General features: G+C 40.5%; 4 protein-coding genes across 4 annotated transcripts in view; 2 read left to right on the top strand and 2 right to left on the bottom strand.

The window, feature by feature from the left end:
- Nucleotides 1–10,909, bottom strand: part of LOC134678548 (ATP-dependent helicase brm) — a 41,131-nt gene extending 30,222 nt beyond the window's left edge. The window contains exons 1-10 of the mRNA XM_063537135.1: nucleotides 10,207–10,909; nucleotides 5,588–6,102; nucleotides 5,183–5,471; nucleotides 4,892–4,975; nucleotides 4,503–4,603; nucleotides 4,043–4,181; nucleotides 3,260–3,449; nucleotides 2,333–2,471; nucleotides 937–1,111; nucleotides 345–452 (exon numbers count right to left, since the gene is read on the bottom strand). Coding sequence (XP_063393205.1) covers nucleotides 345–452; nucleotides 937–1,111; nucleotides 2,333–2,471; nucleotides 3,260–3,449; nucleotides 4,043–4,181; nucleotides 4,503–4,603; nucleotides 4,892–4,975; nucleotides 5,183–5,471; nucleotides 5,588–6,102; nucleotides 10,207–10,656 — 2,190 coding nt within the window. The 5' untranslated portion in view covers nucleotides 10,657–10,909. The remainder of the gene's footprint in view (nucleotides 1–344; nucleotides 453–936; nucleotides 1,112–2,332; nucleotides 2,472–3,259; nucleotides 3,450–4,042; nucleotides 4,182–4,502; nucleotides 4,604–4,891; nucleotides 4,976–5,182; nucleotides 5,472–5,587; nucleotides 6,103–10,206) is intronic.
- LOC134678560 (zinc carboxypeptidase-like) lies at nucleotides 6,981–10,111 on the top strand. Its single transcript, XM_063537179.1, has 6 exons — nucleotides 6,981–7,305; nucleotides 7,394–7,790; nucleotides 8,088–8,196; nucleotides 8,725–8,912; nucleotides 9,410–9,494; nucleotides 9,864–10,111. Exons 1-6 carry the CDS (start codon nucleotides 7,013–7,015, stop codon nucleotides 10,058–10,060), a joined length of 1,269 nt encoding a protein of 422 aa, XP_063393249.1. The 5' UTR covers nucleotides 6,981–7,012; the 3' UTR covers nucleotides 10,061–10,111.
- A 274-nt stretch (nucleotides 10,910–11,183) lies between the features above and the next one.
- Nucleotides 11,184–12,778, top strand: LOC134679492 (protein-serine O-palmitoleoyltransferase porcupine). The gene has a single exon (XM_063538420.1). The coding sequence runs from the start codon at nucleotides 11,450–11,452 to the stop codon at nucleotides 12,776–12,778; it is 1,329 nt and encodes a 442-aa protein (XP_063394490.1). The 5' UTR covers nucleotides 11,184–11,449.
- A 1,265-nt stretch (nucleotides 12,779–14,043) lies between these two features.
- Nucleotides 14,044–15,107, bottom strand: LOC134679493 (DNA repair protein XRCC2). The gene has a single exon (XM_063538422.1). It carries the CDS (start codon nucleotides 14,840–14,842, stop codon nucleotides 14,054–14,056), a length of 789 nt encoding a protein of 262 aa, XP_063394492.1. The 5' UTR covers nucleotides 14,843–15,107; the 3' UTR covers nucleotides 14,044–14,053.
- Between the last annotated feature and the right edge of the window lie 11,443 nt (nucleotides 15,108–26,550).

The raw sequence follows: 26,550 nt of genomic DNA, 5'->3' as shown, positions 1-26,550 counted from the left end.
TTTTTGGCCCACTGAAGATGGACTACTCCATACAATACAATGTACTCTGGCTGACGCAAACGAGTTTGCCTCAGGCTACTCACACGCTAAAACCAACGATGAGGTTAGCGACCGATTTATCAATATATGCAGGCAATCTAAATCCAATGTGTCTACGTATATATCTCTGTAAAATTGTAATCAATAGCTTCGCGATATGGCCAAACTTTGTCTTGAAGATGCTAGCCACATTAGGGCATTCTTGTCGGATACGGCAAGGAGGGAAAAGAGATATGGCCAAATTCTAAGTAAATTTAATGTTTATTTTTGCGAATGTATAATACAGAAGTACTACAATAACGTACCTCGCCGGTCTTGGGGTCCATGACGCTGACCCTAGAGTCGGATGTCTGCGAGCTGTCATCCATTGCGTCGATCTCGCCGCCCTCCAGTAACTTTTTCTTTCGCGATTTCTGCACACATGACGTTTTGTTCATTAAGTACAAGGAATTAGGGCGAACGATCGACAACTACAAGTCATCACATTTTACATTACAGCTTATATTTGTTTTTATAGTTCTGTATTAAAATTAATAAAGTTTTGGTTAGATTTCAGCTAAACAGTCAAACAATAGCATATACGTTAGGTTTAGAATATAACATTACTGTAAAAATATCCTTTGGCTGCGATCCTTCATTTAGTCTTTCATCATATCCCCCATACAAAATTCCCCCTTTTTTTATTGTTCAGGACATTATATTCTGGCTAAAATCTACGCAGTGTATTAAACCAGATGAAACCACGTTTATGTACCTAATTTCTTTGACATAATATATTAGTCAGACAGCAGCAGTTTTCGTAATTCTTGAAATTGGATTTTAAAATCGGACCCTAGTATTGCGACCAATAAAGCGCTAAGGTGAGAAAGAGAGACCAAAATGTAAAGGCCCACTCACCCTCTTCCTGCGCTCTTCTTCTTGCTGTTTCTTCCTCTGCTCTTGCTTGTGCTGCTTGACCATCTCCGTGAGACTGGCGATGTACTCGTCGGTCTGCGACAGCAGGAACGCGAGGCGCTTGTCTTTCTTCTGGTCGATGAGCTTGCGGTATCCCTCCTCGTCCTCTGCCATCAAACTGGCGAGAAATACAATTTATTACTAATTGATGGCGGCCGCGCCCGTCTGAGACTTTCTGGATCTTTTACGTCTACTGTTGAGCACATGCCTTTCTGCGAATACTGAACTAATTTCTTCGAAAACTGACCCGAAATCTACCGAATATAATTTTCGGACATAGAGCTATCTTCTTATACACCGTGTTTTTTTTTATTTCCGCTAATTTCAAGGGTGCATTCCTGAGCTTAAATTAAGTAACTTTCTCAAAGACACCGATGTTCTAATTAACTCCATTTCGGAGATAATCAATAATTTATTTTTCCCTATAAGGCCTCTACAAGCGTGTACACTTGCCTTAGGGCTGGTTTACATATTGGTTAGTGTTAAGAATGAGTTCATACATTTACTACTAAACTTAAGTACAATCTCGGTCGATCGATGTTCGAAATGACATTGATATGTCACAGATTTCAATTGTTTGGTTGAGTTAAATGTAATGCCCGTGTTACAACAACGCTATATGCTACATTTAATTACTTTTTAAACTTAATTTTTTCTTTAAAAAATAGCAAAAAAAAATTTTTTTTTTTTAAATTAACTATGCCAATTAGTTCACTTAAACGTTCTTAACCATACCCCGAAGTTAACGGAATTCAATAAAAACACGGTGTATATATACAATGTTAAAAATATTTATAACGTTAAAGTAACAACGATAACAGACAAACAGACGTGTCAATATTTCATTTTGTCAATCACTTTAGTTTGCCACTAAAACTTCTAAGTCTGAATTAAATTTCTACGCTCTGAACGCGATGCTGAGCCGCAAAATTGTATTTTTGTTAGTGACCGTTAAAAATTATACCTTACGAAAATCCTGAAAACTTAACGGTTTCAGTTTTATGACTAATTATAATCTGACAAACAATACATTATGACTTAAAACTTTATGGGAAACAAAGGGATCCCATTAAGGTACACTAGTACAGTACAGTTATCTAACACTTTACACTCTCGCGTTTTGTACACATATTTAATTACAGGATCAGTCAGTCAGTCTTTCCGTGACCACAGCTGGTGCAACTCAGCTGAAACGTCGGAATTAAACGTCAAAACAATGAAATTATAGTGTAGACCCGTTTGTGTAATTAAATACGAGTACAGTTATCTGTTCTCGGAGCCATAAGATAAGGCCCTTAATAAAGAGATTATAGGATTTATGGACAGTTGTAGAACTTACCGTCTCATACGCTCCTTCTCTATGCGCTCCTGTTCCTTCTTCTGCTCGCGCTCTGCGTTGGCGTGGTAGTTCATGATGGCCTTGTTCATGCGAGACAGCTTGGCCTGATTGTTGCGGTGGTACTCCTTGAAGTCTTTGGCTGCAAAAAGAAGTCATAGTTGAGTTTCCCTCAGTAGAAATGTGCAATTTTTTTTTATTGTGGCGCGAGGGGTTATCGTCCCATAGAAAATTAGAACATCTTGCCTTTTTCTACTGACAAAGTGGTTTGACAGACTAGCAATGAAATTGACAATGTAGGGTCTAATAAATGCTTGGATCAGATCGCAGATATGATTATACATATAACAAATAATAAGAAAGTAACCTAGGGTATATCAAAGATCTGGCGGTCCCCACTGGTGCGCCATTTGAAAACCATTTGTGAAAAGATCGCTTACTGTTTGCGTGTATTTGGTAGAGTCCATCTAAGATAACTTTGAACAGAAAGTGAGGTAGTAATTATTAAAATCACACTTTCATAGAAATTTGATATGAATTGTACTCCTTTGTTTGTACACCGCCGTCTCTAACCATGCGGTCTATTAACGGGTAACTATTGCTGCTTAAAATGCTGCTCTCCAGCTTCTCCGTGGCACGCGGCTCGCGCCGCCCCTGCCGCATGGTGCGATTGTATGTCTCTGTACACCGCCGTCTCTAAACTTGTTGTCTATGAACGGATAACTATTGCTGCTTACCATGCTGCAGTACAGTCTGCAAGAACTCCTGCTGCTTCTGGCGGCGCTTGCGCTCGGCCTCGAGCTTCTGCTGTTTCTCCAGCTTCTCGGTGGCGCGCGCCTCGCGCAGTCCGTCGCTTGGTGCGATTGTACGTCTCTGTACGCCGCCGTCTCAAACCTTGTTGTCTATGAACGGATAACTATTGCTGCTTACCATGCTGCAGTACAGTCTGCAAGAACTCCTGGTGCTTCTGGCGGCGCTTGCGCTCGGCTTCGAGCTTCTGCTGTTTCTCCAGCTTCTCGGTGGCGCGCGCCTCGCGCAGCCCCTGTCGCTTCGTGCGCTTGTACGCCTTTATGTTAACAGCCGTCTCCAGCGTTGTGTCGCGGCGGACTTGGCCGAGGATCTATCAACAAATACCGTATTTGTTTATACTTTATACGTATTAACTCACATTTATAGACGGGTCTATCGTGAATTTGTTTTATTACCTTTATTTACCGATTTTTCGACACGGGTTTTACTTGTCGTGGTCGCGGCTAACTGCGCGCTAATAGCTAGTAGGGGCTGTGAGTTAATGTGTTCAAAACGTGAAAGTTTTAAATATTATATTGTTTATATGTACGTGTATTATGGAATTTATGGTACTGAATGTTTCATGTACGCGTAGACTTTATAACGTCATAATAAGATTTAGTGTGTGCTTCTAATTTGTTTTGGATCTCTGTAAAGAAAAGTGCAAATATGTTTGATACTTATTGAATTTGTAGATTTTTATTAAATCTTTCTAAAATATCTTTATGTCCACTAACGTACTGTATCAAAAGCATTATTTCTTTGCCTAACTTACCTCTACCGCTATTTACTCCATCAAACAATGTTTCGATCAAAATAAAATACCAAAATTGATATATTTAACTACAGAGCATTCATTTTTTTAAATAAATAATGTTTACTCTCACGAGAATGTCTTAAGCCATGAAAAAATATAAAGTTTACCTCAGCCCTGAGTTGCTTCTGGAAGTTGAGCACGCGCAGCGCCCTCAGTTCGATCTGCGCCTGCAGCCGCAGCTCGTCCGATATGTTGGCGGGCAAGTTGGACAACACGTCCATGCGATGTGCAATACGAGCGGCTATTCTATAATCATATACAGGATTACATTTTCGATTCGTAAAATATTCTGCTATAACAGGATCGACTACATAAGCATATAAATATCGGCACCAGAGTAGAAATTACGCAAACAACAACACCCCATGTCAACAGCGGGATTATGAAATTAGTGTTCTTTTTTTGTACCGGTAAGTACAAGATTTACCAAAATGTTTCTACAGGTATTAAATATTGTGCATTTAATTTGTCAATTCATTCACAAACTTTTTTACTATTGGAAATTTATTTAAAATCCCTGATAAAATATTTCAGTATTATATAGTGCATGAACATAAGAAATCTTACCTGTTTTCTCTTTCGTTAAGAATTTGTAAGGGGTCGAGTCCCACGGGCTTGGGTATGCTTGTGATGCGATTCTGTTTCGCACCAGGAGTAGGCGCGCCCGGCTAAAATAAAAGTGGCATGTTATTGAAATTAAAGGTCAAATTTCCATCGTCATAAAAGGGTAACCAGCTAAACAAATAATGCCTTCCCACAATAAATGGGATGGAATCCCATTCGATTCATTTGGCAAAAAATACTATGTAGGATTTGAAAAAATTACATAATCAACTGGCAAAAGATAATCGATTAGTTTGCTTTTGATTCCCATCCCTACATAAAAGTGGTTTAATCCAGTCATTGCTTGTGAATATAGATAGAGATCTATGTTGTTCTATGTAGAGCTATATTACCTGCTGACTGGTGGGAGCGGCAGCGTTGCCTGGGCCTGGCGGTCTGACAGGCGCCGCGCCGCGAGGCGCTCCTTGTCCCATTGGCTGGTAATAGATATTACAACAATCAATATGACAAATACCAGATCCTATTACAATATCTAAGTTTCAGTTTTCGCACACACATAGCTGCGCTCCAGAGTGAGCGCAATTACTTTGAAACAATGTGCAACTGTTACATGTTTTTGGCCCTGTTGCCTTATCCTCTTTCCCCCTTTAAAGGTCAAATAAGAGGAAAATGTGATGACATACCGGGTTAACAAGCGGCGGTGTAGGTTGAGTAGGCGGCGCCATTTGCCCCGTCATAGGCAACGGTGTCGGTGGTGCCCCTCCGCCGCCCCGCGCGGTGTCGCCCGCCGCGCCCTTGCCCGCGGGCTGCCCCTGGCCCTGGCCTTGCTGGCTGTACGGCGACGGCGGCTGCGCCGGTGGCGTGGGGCACTCCGGCGGCGTGTCCCCGGTGCGCTTGCCTGCAGCCATGAGGGCTATCTGCTGCGAAACGGGCTGGTTGCGAGCCAGATTTCTGTACGCCGCTATCTGAGCCCTGCAATGTTAAACAGTGTTGACAGGATGCATTTCATTGAAAAACAGTATGTTTCAAACATGCGCGTCATTACATCATCTACTATATTCTAGCCAGCATATTAATATTGTACTTACTTGAGTTGGCTAAGCTGGTTGTTAGAGAACAGACCCTTGCTAGGGTCCTGGGCGTTTGATCTCGCTCTAAGAGCAAGAAGCTGCGAGTATCGCGGGTCTTCCTGCAGCCCCTTCTCTTCCATAGAATCGATGGCTCGCTGCAGCGCGTGAAGGTTGTCCGGACCCGGAGTCGCCATGGAGCCTTGCATAGGGGACGAGGACGACGCGCCGTTGGAGGATGTGGAGGGCGGGGCGCCCTGGTGTGGAGGAGTCTGTGCCGATGGCGGGTGCTGGGGTGCGGCGGGTGGCTGCCCGGGCGACGGCTGGTTGGGCGGCGTGCCGGGTGCAGCGGGCCCATGCGCCGAGTAGCCAGGCGCGGGCGTGTGCGGCGGCGGACCCTGGCCGCCCATGAGGGCGTGGTGGGGCATGTGGCCTGGCCCACCGGCCGGCAGCCCGTGGGGCGGCAGCGGCACGCCCGCGGGGCCCGCGGGACCGTTGCCCGGCGGAGGAGCGCCTCCACCCATTGCCATTGGTGCCTATATAATGATAATTGATAATATTCTGTAAAACATTCAATTTTGCCAAACCACTTCATTAGAACACTGATTTAAACTTTCACGATTATTAAACATTATCAAACTGCACAACGGGACTTAATCGCGTATTTAAGTTTTAAGATTTACCTCCGACGTTTCGAGGACGGCGTTGTCCCCGTGGTCTCGGAGAAGACTGGCTCAAGTTGACATCAACATCTTCTAGCCTGCGGTGGCTGAGCATTTGCTGGAGTCAGGACCAAACCACTGGATTGAGCTGCATAACCCTAAAATCCTCTCCACGGATCGCCATTTCTACAGTAGAAAAGTGCGGGAAGCCATTGAAATCAAAAAACATTGCAATTTTAATCGGGACGAGGGTTTTAAGATCTCATCCACATGGAATCCAGTCATTAGTAAATGTAAGCGGAAACGAATATCGACAGTCGATAAATCGAATATCGTTAGTGTTGTGTGTCGACAGAGTGACATCCCTAGTGCGCAAAACGTTCAAACTGATAAACAAGACCAAGTGCGGGTAGTTCGAAAAACTCGCGCGGCTAGAAGATGTTGATGTCAACTTGAGCCAGTCTTCTCCGAGACCACGGGGACAACGCCGTCCTCGAAACGTCGGAGGTAAATCTTAAAACTTAAATACGCGATTAAGTCCCGTTGTGCAGTTTGATAACACTTCATTAGAGTATGAAATACTAATAGTTTCATTTCAAACATAACAATGCAAAACGTGTTTGTACAATACGAAAAACCTGTGAAACAAAGAAATCTACGAAACCTACTTTGAGTACTTACTGCTCATTGAGTGAAATTTGTGCGTAATTTAACCTTTACGAGTTTTAATATTATTAAATCGTGGCACAGCCTACTTGATTAACATAACGGTTTTACAACGAAAATGGTGCGTGCAATAGAGATATATAGCTGCTCCTTTATTTTATTTGTAAGCTTACTTACGTGTGATGCCAATAAGAATTACACCTTGTACAAATTAGTAGCATTGACTAAAAGGGACAGGCAAATACTGTACGTTATTCATAGAAACTATGACCATTGCTATTTTTTAAATGGAGTTACAAATGAAGCAGCCATACCAATGCATGTTGTAGTTGAAGACAAATATATGATGGAATTTGAGGGCATAGTTAACAACAGTGATACATTATTCACAAAGTTTAAGCAGTATAATTTGTATGTTGGTTTAATATGTTTAATTGGTTTAATGTTAATTAATTAATGATGTGAACATACTATGGTATATTTGTTATTTTCACTACAGTGGCCCACAACTGACTGAAGATGCATGGGATTCGGGAGAATTAACTGATGACATGGTCATTTATAATGGATTCCAAGATTTTCCCACAATACAAAAACTATATCAGTACTGGGAAAATAAATATACGAAAAGAATTGAAAAAATTGTAGTTGGCAAGACACATGAGAAAAAGGATATTGTAATTTTAAAAGTTCCTGGTAATCAAACAAATGAACATAGAAATCCAGCAATATTTATTTTAGGGGGGGAGGCAGGTCGGGACTGGATCTCACCAGCCCTAGTGCTTGCTTATATGAAAAGTCTTCTGGATGAGAAATTCCATCCATTTACAAAACGATTTGATGCATATTTTCTTCCAGTACTAAATCCTGATGGATACACCCACAGTTTGTACAGAGTATGTAAAAATATATCTCTATATGTATATCACATACATTAGTACAGCGGTCGGCAACCCGCGGCCCGCGGGCCGCATGCGGCCCGCGAGTCTCCCTGGCTATTTTATATGTAATGTAATATTGACAAAATTAAATTACAATGGCTGATAAAGTCATAAATATTAGCAAAGTGCGGCCCGCGTCCACTTCGTTAACTGCTATGTGGCCCTTGGCTGCTAAAAGGTTGCCGACCGCTGCATTAGTACATTGTATAATTGCTGAATTTAATTCACATATCAATTTAAGACTAATTTTAGGATCGTTTTTGGGCTAAGAATAGAAAAGTAATTCAGCCCCGAATATTGTGCCACCCCCATCTCGCCAGAGGTGTCAGTGTTGATAGGAACTGGTTATACAAAGCAAAAGGTAAACTATATGTGAGATATAAGATAAGATAATATCCGTTATTATCGAAGTTTCCAGTTACAAAGAATATATATATATTAAGTTGGTTTCACAACTTGACTTCAACTTGTTTTTTGACATAGGCCTCCTCCATAGCTTTCCATTTATTTATTTATTACTTTCCTTTGCTGTTTGCATCCATTTACCTCCTCTGATTCTTCTTATATTACCATATTAACTGTCACATTAAAAGTTGCAATATAAATGTTGTTACTTTATTGTTTCTTGTATTGATTTCTTATACTTGTAGATGAGAGATGAGGTATATTTAAACAGTAGTCAGTAGACTAATGAATTTGCCCTAGTTAGGTGCCTTATGGGAACTATTTGGGCAGGGTCATTAAAACACCTGGGGAAACCCCGCTGAACTGAGACTTCACTGAAACTTCCAGGGTATGCTAGTAAATTTACTAAGTAGATACTCAATAACCAATATACAAATGCCACTCAACTATAGAAAAAATGCTACAAAATGTATTAATTTGACAGGAGAGAAAGCCTGTAATAACATTTTCTTTGATAATGCTCTCTCTGAATATGAGACATATAATCTGTCAGAATTCTTGGACAGTATAGCACCAAATACCTTGGCCTTCTTCAATGTCAAAGGATTTGATAATTTAATAACTACACCCTATGCCGTTGGAGATAAAGTGCAAAGTAATATGGATACTATTGTAAGTAAGCAGACTTTGTTAGTATGTTTGTAGACTTTGTTACTGACAAATATAAGTATATTAGGTTGAGAGCCATTTTAATTCCATATTATCTGGTTAAATTACTTCTTTTATGATCAAATATCCTTTGACTATTCATTGTATCAATATTACGCTCCTTGATAAACATAGTGTCACTATACAAAATGATTTGTGCCTGAAAATTTAACTTTTCAAAAATGGAACAAAGTCACTATTCGTATGGTTCTTAATTTTGTATAGTGATACTATGTTTCTCATGGAGCGATTATGTAATATTTGGTGGTGATAAATAAGGAGTCCCTATGACAGTTCAATAACTCTGGTCTCTGTTTATGAATAGATTAGTAGAAAATGACATTTGAAGTTAAGTTCATCGCTAGAATTCCATTAATGTCTTTTCTTTCCATAAATTAATTATTAGTACAAATATTGCAATGCTTTTTTTCTGCAAATAATTATGTGTGATTTTTCCATAGAGGGAAATACTACGGCAAACAACTCGAGACTTGAATGCAAGGTTCAACAAGTCTTATTACTATGGGACTACCAGGAATCTTCTGTGTAATTATATTTTAAATTTAATTTTCAGTTTAGATATATTGAGCTAACAATGTGTTCAAACAAAATATTAGATATTATTATTGGTATGTCTGGGTGTTCTACATCTAAAACAAATATTAAGCACTAACCAATTGCTACGGGGATGGGGTGGGAGGACGCTACCCAAGCTGCCCAGGACCGGAGTCAGTGGAAGAAAAAAATTCATGCCCTACACCCCTTCAGGGGGTAACAGGATGGAAAGAAGAAGAAGAACTAATTGCTACTACCACACAAATACACATAAAACATTAAATAAGCTATAAATAATAATACAAACTATCTATATCTTCAAATTACCTGTTCTTGATTATTATTATTTATTTTTTTCAGTTAACTATACTGGAAATTGTGCAGACTGGGTTAAGGAGAATTTAAATGTGCCTGTGGTAATTACTTTCTACTTGACAAACTTGGATAATGTTTTGCCAGAAGTATCTGATATTGGGCCATTGCATTATGAGTTGGCAAGGGGAATAAATGAAATCCTTTCATTCACTATTGATCTTTATGGGCCACTATTCAATTGACAGTGTGACAAAAATGCAACATCATGTTACTACTACTAAATGTATTTATAATTTGATTTCATAAACATTTCAATAAACATTTAGCATGCACATTTGATGTTTAATTTAAATGAAGTAGCATCATGACATAAATGTTTACAGCATACCTGTCCTGGAGCCATATGTCCAATTTGATGCTGCATATATCCATGGGGTGGGCCTTGCCCGGGCATGTTGGGATGCTGTGCTCCACCGGGCATGCCATTAGGACCGGAGGGATGCGAGCCAGTGGGCATGGCGTGTCCCGGACTGCCCATATGCCCTCCAACCATATGAGGCGGCATCTGATGCGAGTTAGGCGGCATGCCAGGATGTTGCTGTGGTGGCCCATTAGAGTTAGATGCAATAGGGTGAGGCGCCGGCCCGGGCGACATGTGGTTCGACATCTGACCCTGAGGAGCTCCCGCTTGATGCGGTGTCGGCGGCCCGTTCACATGCTGCTGGTTGTACGGGCTGTGAGGCGACTGAGGAGGCGCCGGGCTTTGCGTAGGCGGCCCCATAGGACTTGGCGCCTGTGGCGGGGGCATTGGACTGCTCTGAGGAGATGGACTAGCCATCTTTAATCGATGATAATGTGGTTACACCATGTCACACTTGAATCATACAAATTCGCGTCGCTAGATGATATGGCGGCGCGTCGCCTGATTTATTGACTAAATTTACTTTTGTTCGGTCACTTCAAATACACATTACTTATACTAAGTTTAAAATGTATGTTTATCGCGTCTTCAGTACTAATTTAAACACTTAATTCCTAGATTAATATCAATGAAATACGAAATTTGGGAAACAAGCCCACACAAGCGAGTGAGAAAGTAGATTGGGCACCACCACAGATTAAGCTAGACCCGCATAGTAGGTAGATTTATGTCAGTGACATTTCATTTCTTTCATTTCATACTAGAAAAGTACTACCAACTTAACGTCGTATAAAGCTATAACAGACTACTACACCGCACCGCGACCTAGGTTCGGCAGCCTGTTGCGACTTTTAAAATTGTCCATTTGCGAAATGGAAAGAGTGCGAGACAGTGACACCTATCGTTTTCTAGGTTTTCTATTTCGCGTGAGTCAATATGTTTGACAGCCCATGAAAATGAACCCATTGTCTTTTATGTCCATCTTTTACACAAAAAAGTATATTTATTCCTTAAAACCGTACTTATCTTCAGAAAGAAGATTTTACTAGTGTTGCATTCAAAGCCGTTTTATTTATTAGTAAGGTAGACATTCATAATTATGTGTTATAAATTACGCGTACGCACGCGATTTGCCGGTATGCTGTAAATACAATATTTAATCAGAAGTACATCAGATACTCGCACATAACATCAAATTGATGAAGAAATAATGTATGAAGAGGATGATTACATTGAAGAAAACACTTGGGCATACATCACATTGTGTGGCGAACCAACCCTCTACGAGGGGCTTAGATTTGCAAAAGACTTGATAATAGCGAACATAATTTTGCGCTGTATAATACAGTACGTGCCTATACCACACAACGTGCGGCACAGCGTGTCCCTTGTCATCGGAACCTTCCTGCTGTACTGTAATGTCGGCGCCGCCTTCGTGTGGACGGTGGGCCTGGCTGCCAGCTCCTACATTATCATACTGGCTCTATCCTACTTGACAAAGAAGCATAGAGGGGTAATAATCTCTGTCATTACCATTGGTTACCTGCTACTGTGTGAAGTATATGTGATCAATCCCAAGATGTGGCAGCAGATTCGAGGTATTCAAATGATAGCAGCAATGAAAATAATATCAGTAGCTATAGATTTGGATAGAAATCTTTTTAAGAGTATGATTAATCCTGTTGAATTTGGCGGTTACATGATGTGCCCTGCCAATTGTATTCTTGGACCATGGATCTCCTTCCATACCTACAGCACTTACCTTGATGTAAAATTTTTATCAAGAAGGTGGATAAAATTAATTTTAATAAATTTTGCACTATCAATGCTTTTTTTAGTTTTGTCAAACTGCATTGTTCCCTGGTATGTCCCAGATAATATAACTAAATGGTTGGTTGCCTATCGAGATGCCCAAGCTTTCAGGATGTCACATTATTTTGTTTCAAGTATGTCGGTGGTGACAATGCTGAGTGCTGGTTTTGGCCTCACGAATGACTGTCACTCAGAACTAACTGTCACAAGACCATTCTTTATTGAGCTTCCAAGATCTCTTGTGCAAGTAGTAGTGTACTGGAATATGCCCATGCATCAATGGTTAAAGAATTATGTGTTTAGGACATGTCAACCATTTGGGCACTTTGTGGCCCTCCTATCAACTTATGTGGTCTCTTCATTGCTCCACGGTCTGAATTTCCAATTAGCTGCTGTCCTGCTGAGCATTGGAACCTTTTCATATGTAGAATATAACTTTAGATACAAGGTTGCATCAGCATTGGAAGTCTGCTGCTTAGCTAACCCATGTACAAAGGCATGCCACCACAGACACAAAAAGAACAGTTTCCTAGCTGTCATTATCAACACTGTATTTTCCTTAACAACAATAATACACCTTGCATATCTTGGAGTAATGTTTGAGGCATCATTCTCTGTCCAGGAGTCTGGCTACTCTTATAATCATACTCTCAGTAAATGGGAAAACCTTAATTACTTCAGTCATGGTTTAGTAGCATTCACATACATTATCTATTTAATGATGTAACATTACAGTGAATAGTCAATAGCATTATAAGTAACAATTTTAGAATTCACAATTCTTACATTGTATCTTAGGTTTATTTGCACAAACATAATCACATCTAATCATAGGTATTAGTAGAAATATTTATATAGGGCTTAGATCAATATTTGGTAGTTATATTGTTAACTGGTTTGTTAATAAAACACAGTAATGCTATCATTTTATATTAGAATCATTCCTGAATTCATTGTGTGATACTAACTCAAAGGGCCATCTCAACTATGAGAAGTATATGTAGATGGATTGGAAACATTTTACATTATTTGTATAAATACTAAATCCATGAAGAACGGTTGAATTGAAAATTTAGCCATCCTACAATAAAAACAATATCCTGAAATTCAGTGCAAACATTTTTTTTACTTTAAAATGACGGGTCAAAATAAAGTTAACAGAATACTGACATAACATTTAAACGGGTACCTATATAATTTTGTAGAATTCAGGTTCTCTATCTTCAGGTCATTGAAATCTAGATTGTGACTGGCAGATGTGTTTTAATCCATTTAATTTTCTACCTTAACACAAACAGAAAAAAATATGATGCTTATAATATTTAGGTAGATACATTGTTTATTACAACAAGATCAAAATATATTTATAAAAATGTGTTCATCATAAATAATTAAATAGTATACAAGGCACATTTATCATGGTAGAGTAGTAAATTTGTAATGGAAATGCTGGGTAGTATCACACATTTATTTTTTCATTGTAAGTACTAAGAAGTAAGGTGATAATGTTTACATGTCTGAAGTCAATCTGAAATGAAAACTTTGTAATGTACTTTATGTAGGTTTTAATCATAACAATATCAATTTCAAAACTGATAAGTTTATTTCTAGAGGTGGGCACTGACGAGCCTTCCAACAGTCCAAATAGCGTGGCTGCAATCCAAAAACGGTCCGTGAATGTCAAAAAAATACATTGTTTAATAATAGCATGGCGTCCATTTGGATGAATCCTTTGGAAGGCTCGTCAGTGGCCTGCTTAAGGAAGGAGGAGGATATAGTATATCATTGAAATATCAATCTTTTGAATCTCATCCTATTCTTAACTTTTATATGATTGATCTCTTAGTAATACTATGTATTAAGACTACTATTTTAGCTCTTAAGCAAAAAATTTCTATACTTTTCCTTTAATTACAAAAAGTGCATGAAGAAAATGTAAGATCATAAATCATAAAAAATAGCAGCACAATAAAAACAGCTGAAGTTGTTATCAGACTTTTTCTTACAACCAACTTATTTTATTAAATTCTATTTTAAAGTTTTTTCTGGTAACATCACTAGATGTTCTAACATTTGCAGTAAAGGTTTCATCCTCATTTTGGAACACTTGTATCCTGTGATTCACTTTTTCAGTAGTAGGGATGTCAGCACAAGCCTCAGTGTTCTCAAGCAAATCTTTGCTTGAGTTAAAGTACTCTGGCCGTGTGTATAATATAGTCACTTCATGGCCTTGCACAGCTTTTTGAACAATACGAAGAAGATTTCTCAAATAGATATCCATCTTGGTAATTTTAAAGCTCTGTTCTGACCAGTAGAATGCTGTCAGTGTATCAATCACACACAGTGAAATATTATTATGTTTTCTTAAAATATTTTCTAGGTTTTGGAAAGTGGTGTATAGTTGAGTGGCTTCAAAAACATCCAATATGAAAATATTATCAATCATATCATTTAGCACCTTTGCACAGTCATCTTCATGAAGGCCAACATTGTGTGTGTGAAGTTTATTCTGTAATGCTGCAGTTAATGCTTGTAAGCTAATGTGACCATCTGTATTTAATATTAGAACACCTATTTCGGCACCACCAAATTTTATAGGAAGTACAGCTTCGATAATCATATCAATGAGCAGAAATGAACAGCTTCTGTTACTAAATATTTCAATCACTTCTCCTGGCTTCGGACCCGATTGAAACAAGTTAGGGTAGAAATTGTCGACTGTAGTTTTCTTGGTGGACAATCTTGTTAATAATTGTATTCCGGATTCTACTTTGAATTTAGTTTTCTCCATGTCTAAAGGAATCTAAACAAGGTTACTTTTTAAAGTTTTTAACTGTAATTTTAAAAGTTTCCAATAGTTTAACAGCATACCTATGCTTTAGGCAGTGTTGGTGCAAACGTAGTTTGATTTTTTAACAAATCGGCGATACCATTTTATAATAATATTAAAATTGCAGTTTCTTCTAAAGTTATATAACAAATCGGCGATACCATTTTATAATAATATTAAAATTGCAGTTTCTTCTAAAGTTATAAATACTCAACTAAACAACAAAATCTCGTAAATCTCGTTTATATTTTGACAGTTTGATGAGTTGAAGTACGTTCAGAAACCAATGCATTTACACTCTTTGAACCTTAGTATTAAATAAATTATCTAATTTATTCGTTTTAATATGCTCGTCTCATTGGATTATGATGACAGCGTTTTACACAAAAATAAAACGCTAATTAAATAACTTACCCTATTCGGAACCTAATAATAATATTGAGAATGGCAACCCTGTTGTCGGTCGTATTGTCCTTTTCTAGCATATACGTCCCTCTCTCTCCCACACTCCCACCACACAGCAGTTTGCTTTTTGGCGGTTGTCGCAAAAACAAATTTCCAACTCATTGTCTCAAAATTACACCAGGCAGGATTAAAACTTTAGGTTCCGAATAGGGTAAGTTATTTAATTAGCGTTTTATTTTTGTGTAAAACGCTGTCATTAAACAACTGTACCGCTATTCGGAACCTAATAATAATATTGAGACGTGTTTGTTATCGCCTGGTGGTGGGAAGACGCCAAGCCAATGTGATTATACATGTACTTATTATGTATATGTAATATTATTATATTATGAGTGTTTAATTAATTATGCAGTACACCCTTTATTTTAACACCTGTGAGGAGAGAGGTATTTAGTAAAGCATACAATTTGATATTCCATTATATTATGATTATGATACTAACTTAACATCTTGTATACGTACTTAATGTACTTATAAATGTTCAAAAAGAATAAGTGAGTCACCACAAGGGTGCTATACTTAATTACTTAAATGTAGGTATGTGAAAACTAGGTAAAAGAAGATGTGATAAGTCAGTCTACTCTTCAAAGAGCATACAACATCTGTTATAAGGAGTAATGTAATTCAAGTATGAAAAGATAAAAATAATAACGTACTAGAGTAGTTTTTATTTATAAGTCGCAATTCTTATCAAATTTGATAATAATTATCTATAATAGTAAAGTAAGCAGTTGCAGGAATATAACAAGGACAGGACCTTTCTTATTTCCAGAATCCCTCGGGATTAGGTAGACGAATATTTTAATTATTCGTTATATCACTATCACCACAAACAGAGTTAATAAAATTAGGTACTTATTCAAATGTCATAGGGAATCACTAAATTTATTTAATGACTGTAAGCCATATACTTGGTTATAGGTTATAGTTATAGCTATAAAATGCATTTAACCCTTTTATATGCTTTACTAACGAGAACGCAAGTCACTGTAAATACATAAATAAACCTTACTTAAAAGTGTGAAGGTTAGGTACTATGAGAGCTTAAGCCACAACACTCATTGTTCACTGCGCTGTGGCACTAGTTATGACGCTTTGTGGTGTTCTTGTGTAGAATTGCCACAGAACTTTATCAATAATATTTGCAGAGTCATTCTAATTAAATTCATGTTTAGCTATCATAACCTTAATTTTACTCAATAATTTGTATATATGTAGTAAGAGTAGTTTCTTAGTGGTTTACTTTATCTGGTGCCTACTGGTAGACATAAGCCTTAAAACTTTATTGGTTCTGACCGCTAAAGTGGCTTAATTTCTGTAAACTATTCATAGACATTGCTTAATTCTGAATATTCAGTTTTCTCTATTCAGTGTGTAAATTATAAGGAATCAGATACTTAATTCGAAACCCTAGCTCATCGCATAGGTGCTTTTAACCGAAATACAAATTTATGTGCTTATTTCGTGATTTTACATTATTTGCTGTGGGAAACCAGGGGGTTCCCGACCATTTGCCGGGCGCCTGTGGCCCCAAAGCCACAGCGCAGAGGCCCTTTAAGAGGGACCTATTTTATCCAATGCTAGAATCAACACTTTGTCGAATCTATTAGATATTTAGGTATACTTATCCTCCTTATGAACTAAGGATAATTGTTACTTGTTTATATTTCAATAATAGCAAGATTGTAAATTATTTTATATTCTGAAATATAATATTACTTAATTTGGGCCAGTGTACTTTTGTATACTATATCTCTGGCCTACTACCTACTATATAGGTTAGTCTAATAACATCCCGCCTCCTGGGAGGCAATATACAGAGTTCTTGGATATATATTCACGATATCGCTAAGTGTGTGGATCTAGTTTTCCGACACTTGACTGCATGAAATTATTGTGTACATTTTTTACAGGTCTCGAGCAAGAAGGGTACCTATATATAGGTTGAGGTCCTTAACTTGTGGATTTGGTAATAGGAGCAAGACACAGACGGGGTGTAAATTAATTGATCCACCATGTTTCAAGAGATTCATGTGCATTGATGCCTTCAAGTTACACTGTACAGACAGACTATATAACTCTTTTGCAGAGTTTTGCCAACATATTATAATATAATATTGTTCAGCTTTGGCTTTGTATTTTTAGGAATATTTTTTGTAAATACTGTGGCAACACCAAAGTCACGGTTCGAATTTAAATCTTGCTCTGTCATGAGCTGTCAGAGCCAGTATGTCATAGAACTACTACCAGTGCACATCACATATCGCTATTCTCGTTAATGTTCTCGCAATTTTGTTAAAAGCACTACTGCCAATCTCTAGACTATTTAAAATCAGTGCTGTGTAGCCGAAGGACGCCGTGCCCATCTGTGCAGTGGAAAAACCTAGGTCTAAGTTGGCCGACTGAAGGTAACGGTTCTGAGCTTACCTCTAGCTTGCGACAAGGGCAGCCCGGACCACCACCAGCAGTCCACAACAGAAACCAACGGTTCAACCCACAACCACCGGATTGCAAAGGTAACTTCGTCTCACACTATCTCGCACTTAAATTTAATTCCATATGTTAATTTGGCATACAACAACTTTCTTGCTCAACCGGCCCTAAAGTATTCCCCTATCGTCCCATTTTTTACAGTCCACTCTTTCGCCAGTGAACATTTTGGTCTTCGAACCGGATAATTTGAAAAGTGACCTTTGGTTTTTCGTTTGTCGTTGTCTGTTGCTTATTCAAATTCGTTTCGTCATATCATCTGCTTAATTCTAAATTTAGGGTAGACTTATAAAAAAAGTCGAGGGTAAGCAAGAAAGTTGGTGGTCGTGTAGTGGTGCTTTAATAAAATCATTCGGTCACTTATTTAATTACGGTGGCAACATTTTTCATAATTGTCAAGTGTCAACTGTCAGCTGTCTGTCATTGAAGTTGTGGAAGGTGAATTGCAGTTTGTTTTGAACATTTTTTGTGTAATTACTGCAATTTTGTGTAGTTTTGTGTTTATTAATATGGGAGGCAGTGATAAGTCTGGCGAGAAAGATGATGCTGGCGTAGACACGGTGATGATTGCTCGTGATTATCAGGTAATGAGAATAGAGTATTTGCAAATGTTGTCGGATGCTGAATTAGCTTTGTGTGACGAGAGTGAATTGTGTGCAATTGCGAAAAACTTTCATGAAGCTCAAATAAAACTTTTAAGTGCTGCTCCGCGAAGCGAGCACCGCGAGATTTGTTCCCATACCGCGATGTTCGACTCGAAGGTTAGGGCAGTGAGATCGCGTTTGCAGAATAGGAAGCAGGCCTTTGCTGGGGCTTCCGGGGTATCGGGGACGCCGCAGCCGGTCTTGCCGAAGTTGCCGAAGTTACAAATTAAAGCTTTCGATGGGAAAATTGAAAACTGGGTAACATTCATACAGTTGTTCAATTCTTTAGTACATAAGCGAACAGATATTGCCCCTGTTGAAAAATTACACTATTTACTGTCGAGCGTGCAAAATGAAGCATATGACCTTATAAAAAATTATCCTGTCACCGATGACAATTATAAGGTAGCATATGAGGCGCTGTACAAGCAATATAATAAAATTAAATTAATTGCTACAACTTATTATGATAAGCTTACTCAGTGTGAACCTGTAAAAGTGTCTCGGCCTAGTGACCTACAGCGGGTTCATAGGGTCTTTACTGAAAACTTGTCAATATTGAAAGGTTTCAGCTTGCCGGATAAAAACTTTTTACTTATTCAGTTACTGTGGTCGAAGCTGGATAGGAGCACGAAGGAGCAGTTTGAGCTAGAACACAACTCCGATGATATCCCGGAGTTTAGTAAATTGCAGAATTTTGTTGAGAAAAGATACCGAGCACTAGATGCTGCAGGGTCAACGGGCTTCGTTGCTAGTACCCCTCAGCCTAGCAGTAGTAAGCCTTCTAGTAAGCCAAAAATGGCCTTGGTGGTCACTGCTCCAACGTGTGTAGTCTGTAAGCTGGCTCATAGTCTTGTATCTTGTCCAACTTTTTTAAAATATGACCCCGCTGATCGGTTCAAATGTGTGAAAGAAAATAAGTTATGTATTCTATGTCTGTCGGGGTCTCATTCTGTCAAGTCCTGCAAGTCAAAACAGCGGTGTGAGCAGTGTCGTTTCTCCCACCATACGCTGTTACATTTTAATAATGCAAATGTGCCTGCCTCCCCGGCTGTGGATGTAAATAGCTCGAAGCATCCGTCTGACACATCGAATCCGCTGGCAATGGTGGCAAGTAATGTGGCGGCCTCTTCTTTGTTTGCAACTGCCAAGGTTTTGGTGAAGAATGCCCAAGGCGACTTGGTAGCGGTAAGGGCTTTGCTTGACTGTGCCAGTGCTTGCAACTTTATAAGCGAGGAATGTGCAAAGAAGCTTGGTCTCCGGGCAGAATATGGGAAGCATGCTGTGACTGGCATTGGTGATGTGGTTTCTAGGCCTGGTGGCACATTGTCATGTACTGTCTCGTCCAGGCTCGGGAAGTCTGATATTGCTATTACAGTAGAGGCTTATTTGTTACCAAAAATTTGTCCGGAAATGCCAACGGATCATGTTGATGTCTCATCATGGCGACATATCAGGGGCTTAGAGTTAGCTGACCCTCATTGGCATATTCCAGGACCTGTTGACTTGCTGCTGAACGTCAACATTCTCGCTTCTTCGTTACGCCCTGGTTTAACCCATGGGGCCCCTGGCCAGGCGACTGCCCTCAACACCATCTTCGGGTGGATTTTGATGGGTGACGCAGGCGACTGTGCAACGGACATCTGTCGTTCTCGGTTCCGTGGTAACAGCTGTCAACTGGTCGTGGGCAGGTTATCAATTGACGACTCTATTAAGAGGTTCTGGGAGTTGGAAGATGTCCGCTCTCCGAACACCGTCATTTTGTCGAAGGAGGATCAGCTGTGCGAGGAATATTTTCTCGCTAACTTTCGTCGCACAGAGGAAGGTAGATTCGTCGTTCCTCTACCTTTCGCTGACACTTCCAATAAACCCACCTTCTCGGGCTCTCGAGCCATTGCTCTTAGGAGATTTTCGTCGCTGGAGCGAAAGTTACTTAGTAACTCCGACTTCTACAAAAACTATGTAGCCTTTATGAAGGATTACGAAAGCTGTCGCCACCTTGAGGAGTGTGACCCTCCAAGGGTGGATGAGGGGAAGTTCTTCTACATCCCCCACCATGGAGTATTGAGGCCCTCGTCAACCAGTACTCCTCTCCGGGTCGTCTTTGACGCCAGTGCCAAGGACAGCCGAGGCATCTCGCTAAATGATGCGCTACTGCCAGGGCAGAAGCTGCAAAATAACATTTTCCACTTGCTCCTTCGTTTTCGGTGGCATAATGTTGTTTTCACGGCCGACGTCAAGCAAATGTATAGACAAATTTTAGTGTCCCCGGAAGATGCTGAATATCAGCGTATCCTATGGCGTCCGTCTGTCAATGAGCCTGTCCGGGACTATCGGCTGCTGACCGTTACTTACGGCGTTTCGTCCGCTCCTTACCAAGCTCTCCGAACTATTGCTCAGTTGGCAAGGCAATCGGGTGAAGAATACCCTTCCGGTTCGGCAGTTCTAGACCGCGACATCTATGTCGACGACGTGGTGTCTGGAGCTCATTCTATCGAAGAAGCACGGAAGCTTCGTTCGGAGTTGTCGACGATATTAGCTTCTGGCGGTTTCCATTTGCGGAAATGGACGTCGAACCACCAGGAGTTCTTCGACGGTGTCCCCTCCTCAGACTTGTATTCTGAAGACTTTCGGGAGTTCAACTCCATTGGGGACATCTCACTAAAAATTCTTGGCCTCTCGTGGTTACCTCAGGCAGACGACTTCACCTTTCGAGTGGCTGTCGAAGATCGTCGGTGCACTAAACGTACCATCCTCTCGGAGATTGCTCGGATCTTTGACCCTCTGGGCCTTCTCTCACCTGTGACGTTCTTAGCGAAATATCTCATGCAGTTGCTGTGGGTCTCAGGTGTCTCGTGGGATGACGACGCGCCAGAGAACCTTGTATCCGAATGGCGAGAGTTCAAAGCGCAGCTGCCTTCGTTGAGGTCCGTGTCTGTCCCGCGTCGTATGGTCAACGATTTCGTCTCGCTCGAAGTTCACGGGTTCTGCGACGCCTCAGAGCGAGGGTTTTGCGCGGTGGTTTACGTTCGAACGTCAGGCGAGGACGGAACGCAGTACGTCCAGTTGGTCTGTGGTAAATCGAGAGTGGCACCCCTGCGTAAATTGTCTATACCACGTCTCGACTTGCTGGCCGCGGTACTACTTGCAGACCTAGTGGAGTCGGTCGCAACGGCTCTGGAGCCTCTCCACAAAATCGACAAGGTGTACGCGTGGTCTGACTCTAGCGTTGCGTTGACTTGGATAAAGTCTTGCCCTTCCAAGTGGAAAACTTTCGTGGCTAACCGCGTGAGCCACATCCAGGAGATTATCGCTCCTGATTGCTGGCGACACGTGAGGACTGGCGACAACCCTGCCGACTGTGGGTCGCGGGGCCTCTTGCCGGACGACCTGGTCCACCATAGTAACTGGTGGAAGGGTCCATCTTGGCTCGTGCTGGACAAGTCTGACTGGCCTAAGTCAACGTTATCAGTCGACGTGGATGTCCTACACGAAGAGCGCAAGGTGACTGTCCTTACTGTCTCTGTGCAGGAGACGTGGACAGACAACTTAATGAATAAGTTCTCGGCACTGAGGACACTCCAACGTGTCCTCGCCTATTGTTTTCGTTTCGTGCACAACGTAAGAAATCGGAAGACGCCCAACAACTTGTTGGACGGTCCTCTAACACCCCTGGAGATTAAACAGGCGCTTATGTTCCTCGTGCGTTCTGTTCAACAACACCACTTTGCTTCGGAGATCGAGAAAGTGAAAAACAATCTTTCGAACTTTCTCCCGAAAGCATTTAAGAAATTGTCTCCATTCCTCGATGACGCGGGTCTCTTGAGGGTGGGCGGACGCCTGTCGCGAGCTTCTCTCGAATTCGATGTTAAACATCCCCTGTTGCTACCTCGCGACGATCGTCTTACCTCCCTCTTGATCGACGAGTACCATAAGCGTTTCATGCACCCAGGCGTCCAGACGCTTCATAATTTGCTGGCGCAGCATTTCTGGATACTGTCCCCAAAGCGAGCTATCCACGCTGTCACGTCAAAATGCATGAAATGCTTCCGTGTTCGACCACTCGGTGCTCCTGCGCCGTTCATGGGCGACTTGCCGTCTTATCGGGTAGCCCAGCTCAAAGCTTTCCTGAGTGCTGCTGTCGATTTCGGGGGACCTTTTGACATAGCTCTGGGTCGCGGGCGAGGTAACAAGACCTACAAGGGTTACATTTGCGTTTTCGTGTGCACCTCGACAAAGGCTGTACACACGGAGCTCGTCACTGAGCTGTCCTCAGACGCGTTTCTTGCCGCGCTTCGCCGCTTCGTCGCGCGTCGTGGTGTAACCGGTTGGTATCCGACCAGGGGAAGAATTTTGTCGGCGCGAGCAATATTTTGCAACGTATTGTAGGAGATGCTGCGACGCATAGCGAGATTAAATTCGAGTTCAATCCGCCAGGCAGCCCTCACTTCTCGGGTCTCGCTGAGGCCGGTATCAAGGCTGTTAAAACACATTTGGCTCGAGTCATCGTGAGTCAGAGGTTGACGTACGAAGAGTTTCTAACCATCTTGACCCAGGTCGAGGCTCTTCTTAATTCGAGACCCCTTACTCCTCTCAGTACCGATCCTAACGACTTATCGGCCCTTACTCCGGGCCATTTTCTCACAACGGAGCCCTTATCTGTCGTGCCCGAGGAAGACCTATCAGACGTTCGGGTTAGCCCTCTCCAACGCTGGAAGCTGCTTCAGAAGATGCACCAGGACTTCTGGAACAAATGGTCCAAGGAGTATATGCATACCCTCCACCAGCGGATGAAGTGGCACGATAGGCAACCCAACGTCCAAATTGGTGCACTAGTGCTCGTTGTGAATGAGCAGACGAGCCCAATGAAGTGGCCCCTGGGTCGCATCATCGACACACACCCCGGATCCGACGGGATCTGTCGTGTGGTCACTGTGCGCACGGCCATAGGGTTGTACAAACGGCCTGTGGTCAAACTGTGCCCACTGCCTGCATAGTCGCTTTAGAGCGCTACCTTTGTGTTGTCCATTTTTTCGTTTTAGACTTAATATTATCGTACTTACCTTACTTTATTGTTTCTTTTTCGCTTAGTCAAAATACAATGCATTTTGGTGGGCGGAATGTTCAGCTTTGGCTTTGTATTTTTAGGAATATTTTTTGTAAATACTGTGGCAACACCAAAGTCACGGTTCGAATTTAAATCTTGCTCTGTCATGAGCTGTCAGAGCCAGTATGTCATAGAACTACTACCAGTGCACATCACATATCGCTATTCTCGTTAATGTTCTCGCAATTTTGTTAAAAGCACTACTGCCAATCTCTAGACTATTTAAAATCAGTGCTGTGTAGCCGAAGGACGCCGTGCCCATCTGTGCAGTGGAAAAACCTAGGTCTAAGTTGGCCGACTGAAGGTAACGGTTCTGAGCTTACCTCTAGCTTGCGACAAGGGCAGCCCGGACCACCACCAGCAGTCCACAACAGAAACCAACGGTTCAACCCACAACCACCGGATTGCAAAGGTAACTTCGTCTCACACTATCTCGCACTTAAATTTAATTCCATATGTTAATTTGGCATACAACAACTTTCTTGCTCAACCGGCCCTAAAGTATTCCCCTATCGTCCCATTTTTTACAGTCCACTCTTTCGCCAGTGAACAAATATAAATGACTGCATTTGTTTGGGTGTACTTGTTCCACGACAAAAACATATTTATATATATTACAATGTATTTTTGAAAAGTACTCGCCTTTCAAAATAGCTTCGCCTTTTCGCAAGGCTTGCTGCTGTTTCACATTGTGCAAAGCAAACAGTATCGCAATGCTATAATTTTGTATAAATTGAGAACTAGAGGGTCATGCCCTAGACGTGACCGCCCAGAAGTTATACTAGAATCGTTCGTGCAAACCATTAAGTCACTGTTTATTAAAAACCTTATGACTGGGTACATTACATTCCACGGTAGGTACATTTGTTAAACGTATAGTATCAAACTATGACGAATAATGTTAAGTGAATTAAGTGATAACAATATTTGGTCCGTGCATAGAAGCACGTGCCTTTGAGATTAGTGCATGGGTAGTTTAAAATAAACTTAATCTGTGCATAGGAGCACTTACGATCAAGGTGGTTCGAATCCTCAAGGTTCACAAGGCAGACATAAGGGTGTAAAATAAATCATTCATAAACGCCCCGTTAGGTCAGTTTTGTACATTTTTATTTCCAACATGCTTGTGCAGCACATGACAATTTTCCTATACCATGCCAGTCAGGGATATAATAATTAAATAGGTACCTAACCTTGGTTATGTCGTGTACCTACATAGGTAGGTACTCGTAAAAATGTTAACTGAAAGACTAGTGCTCTCGAGGCAAATATAATTTATATTAATTTCTAGTCTGTCATAGCAGGCATAGACTTCAAAGGTTTTTAGATATTCATAGGGCCGCTAAACGGAACCCTTTGTACACCTTGAGCAGGCTGTTTGTGCTCTTGTAATTTTATTTTCACACCATCAGTGATATTAAACATAGCTTATTTCAGAATTGAACCGTAAGCTATGTTGTGTCGTGAGCTTAAGTGAGCCTGATTTAATTAGAGTCCACAGATTATCTGGACCTTGGAGGATTGACCACACCTTATTCTAAATATCAATATTCTGTCTGGGCTTATGGTCGAATTTAGGTGACTAAATCTCTTAGTATTATCTATGCCACCAACGTTATGAGGCTTAGCGTCTCTAGACCACAATTTTATATTAGGGTGCAAAGATTTTTTCATCTTTAAAATAAAAATGAGTCGAGATAGGCCTGGAATCTTAGGTTATTTCATATCTATTATATTATAATTTTAGAAATGTTAATTATTCCAATTTTGAGTTTAGCCAATAGGGTGTCCGGGACCCTTAAAATAGATTGGTAAACAAAAATGAAACCTCGAATAACGTAACCTATTTCGACTGATTTTTACCCAGAACATTATTTTGTTAGAACCCTTTTCACTTGTCCTTTGTCCAAAAGGAGGTATTTACATATTCATCTTTGTTATATTTTTATGATTGTGGCCTACTCGCTCGCCTGTGTTATGACCATATCATTTAATTTCTGACATGCCTTGCGCAGGCTTATATAGGTTGTAATATCATCATCAGTAACTGGACATCAATTTGTGAATGAATCAAAGATTCTTTGGCACACCTTACGCAGGTGGAAACATGGCAGCCTTGCGCAGGCTTAAATAGGTACACAACATATTGGTATCATCACAAATAACTTGACGTTAGTTTGTGACTGAATAAAAGATTCTCTTAGGCACACCTTACGCAGGTGGAACCATAACAGACATAGCTTAAGAATATCATTCAAATGAAGTTTATGTTTATGGGTAATATTCCCTTAGTTGCGAGTTCTTCGCTCGACAAGGGGAAAGGATTTACTTTAATAGGCACTTTTAGAAAGTGTCATTCACGGTGACGAGATTTGCCATGACTAAACTTTAACTCTACAGTTAGCGAATATAATTTGAAATTATGAAGCAAACCATGCGTCTTCGTCAATGAATCAATCTAAACATTCCCATATTGTTAATGCCCTTTCAAGTCACAGGCTTCCGATTTTATTTAAAACGTTTACAAGTGTAGGTACTATTTATGTAGGTAGGTAGGTAGGCTTAAAGAACCGTCTTGTATGTACCTATAGTTACATATAGAATGAATAATCAAGTTATTCAAATCCAAAATAATACAAGCACATATAGCAACTACATGCAAGAGTTCTTTTAAGCTGTTAGTACCTGTTATTTATTTAAAGAGATACCTATCTACCTACATTTTAACCATTTTTTTTTTTTTTTTTTTCAAAATCTAAGATCTAGTTGGAGAGATGTAAATTGATAAGGAGTGAGATACTTAAGGATTTCCATGTCATTCTTGCGCAGAGCCATGCTAATATATCTCTTTATCTAGTCAGACTTAAGTTTACGTACTGCCGAAGTACTCACTTTCCACAAAAATAAATGCAATTCTTGCGATGTAGGTTTGTTCGTTACCTTGTGTCCCTCAGAGCGGAAAT

The sequence above is a fragment of the Cydia fagiglandana genome, chromosome Z (genome assembly GCF_963556715.1).
Source record: "Cydia fagiglandana chromosome Z, ilCydFagi1.1, whole genome shotgun sequence".
Classification (NCBI taxonomy): Eukaryota; Metazoa; Arthropoda; class Insecta; order Lepidoptera; family Tortricidae; genus Cydia; species Cydia fagiglandana.
The sequence above is the reverse complement of the archived record's forward strand: the minus strand, read 5'-3'. Positions and strand labels throughout refer to the sequence as shown.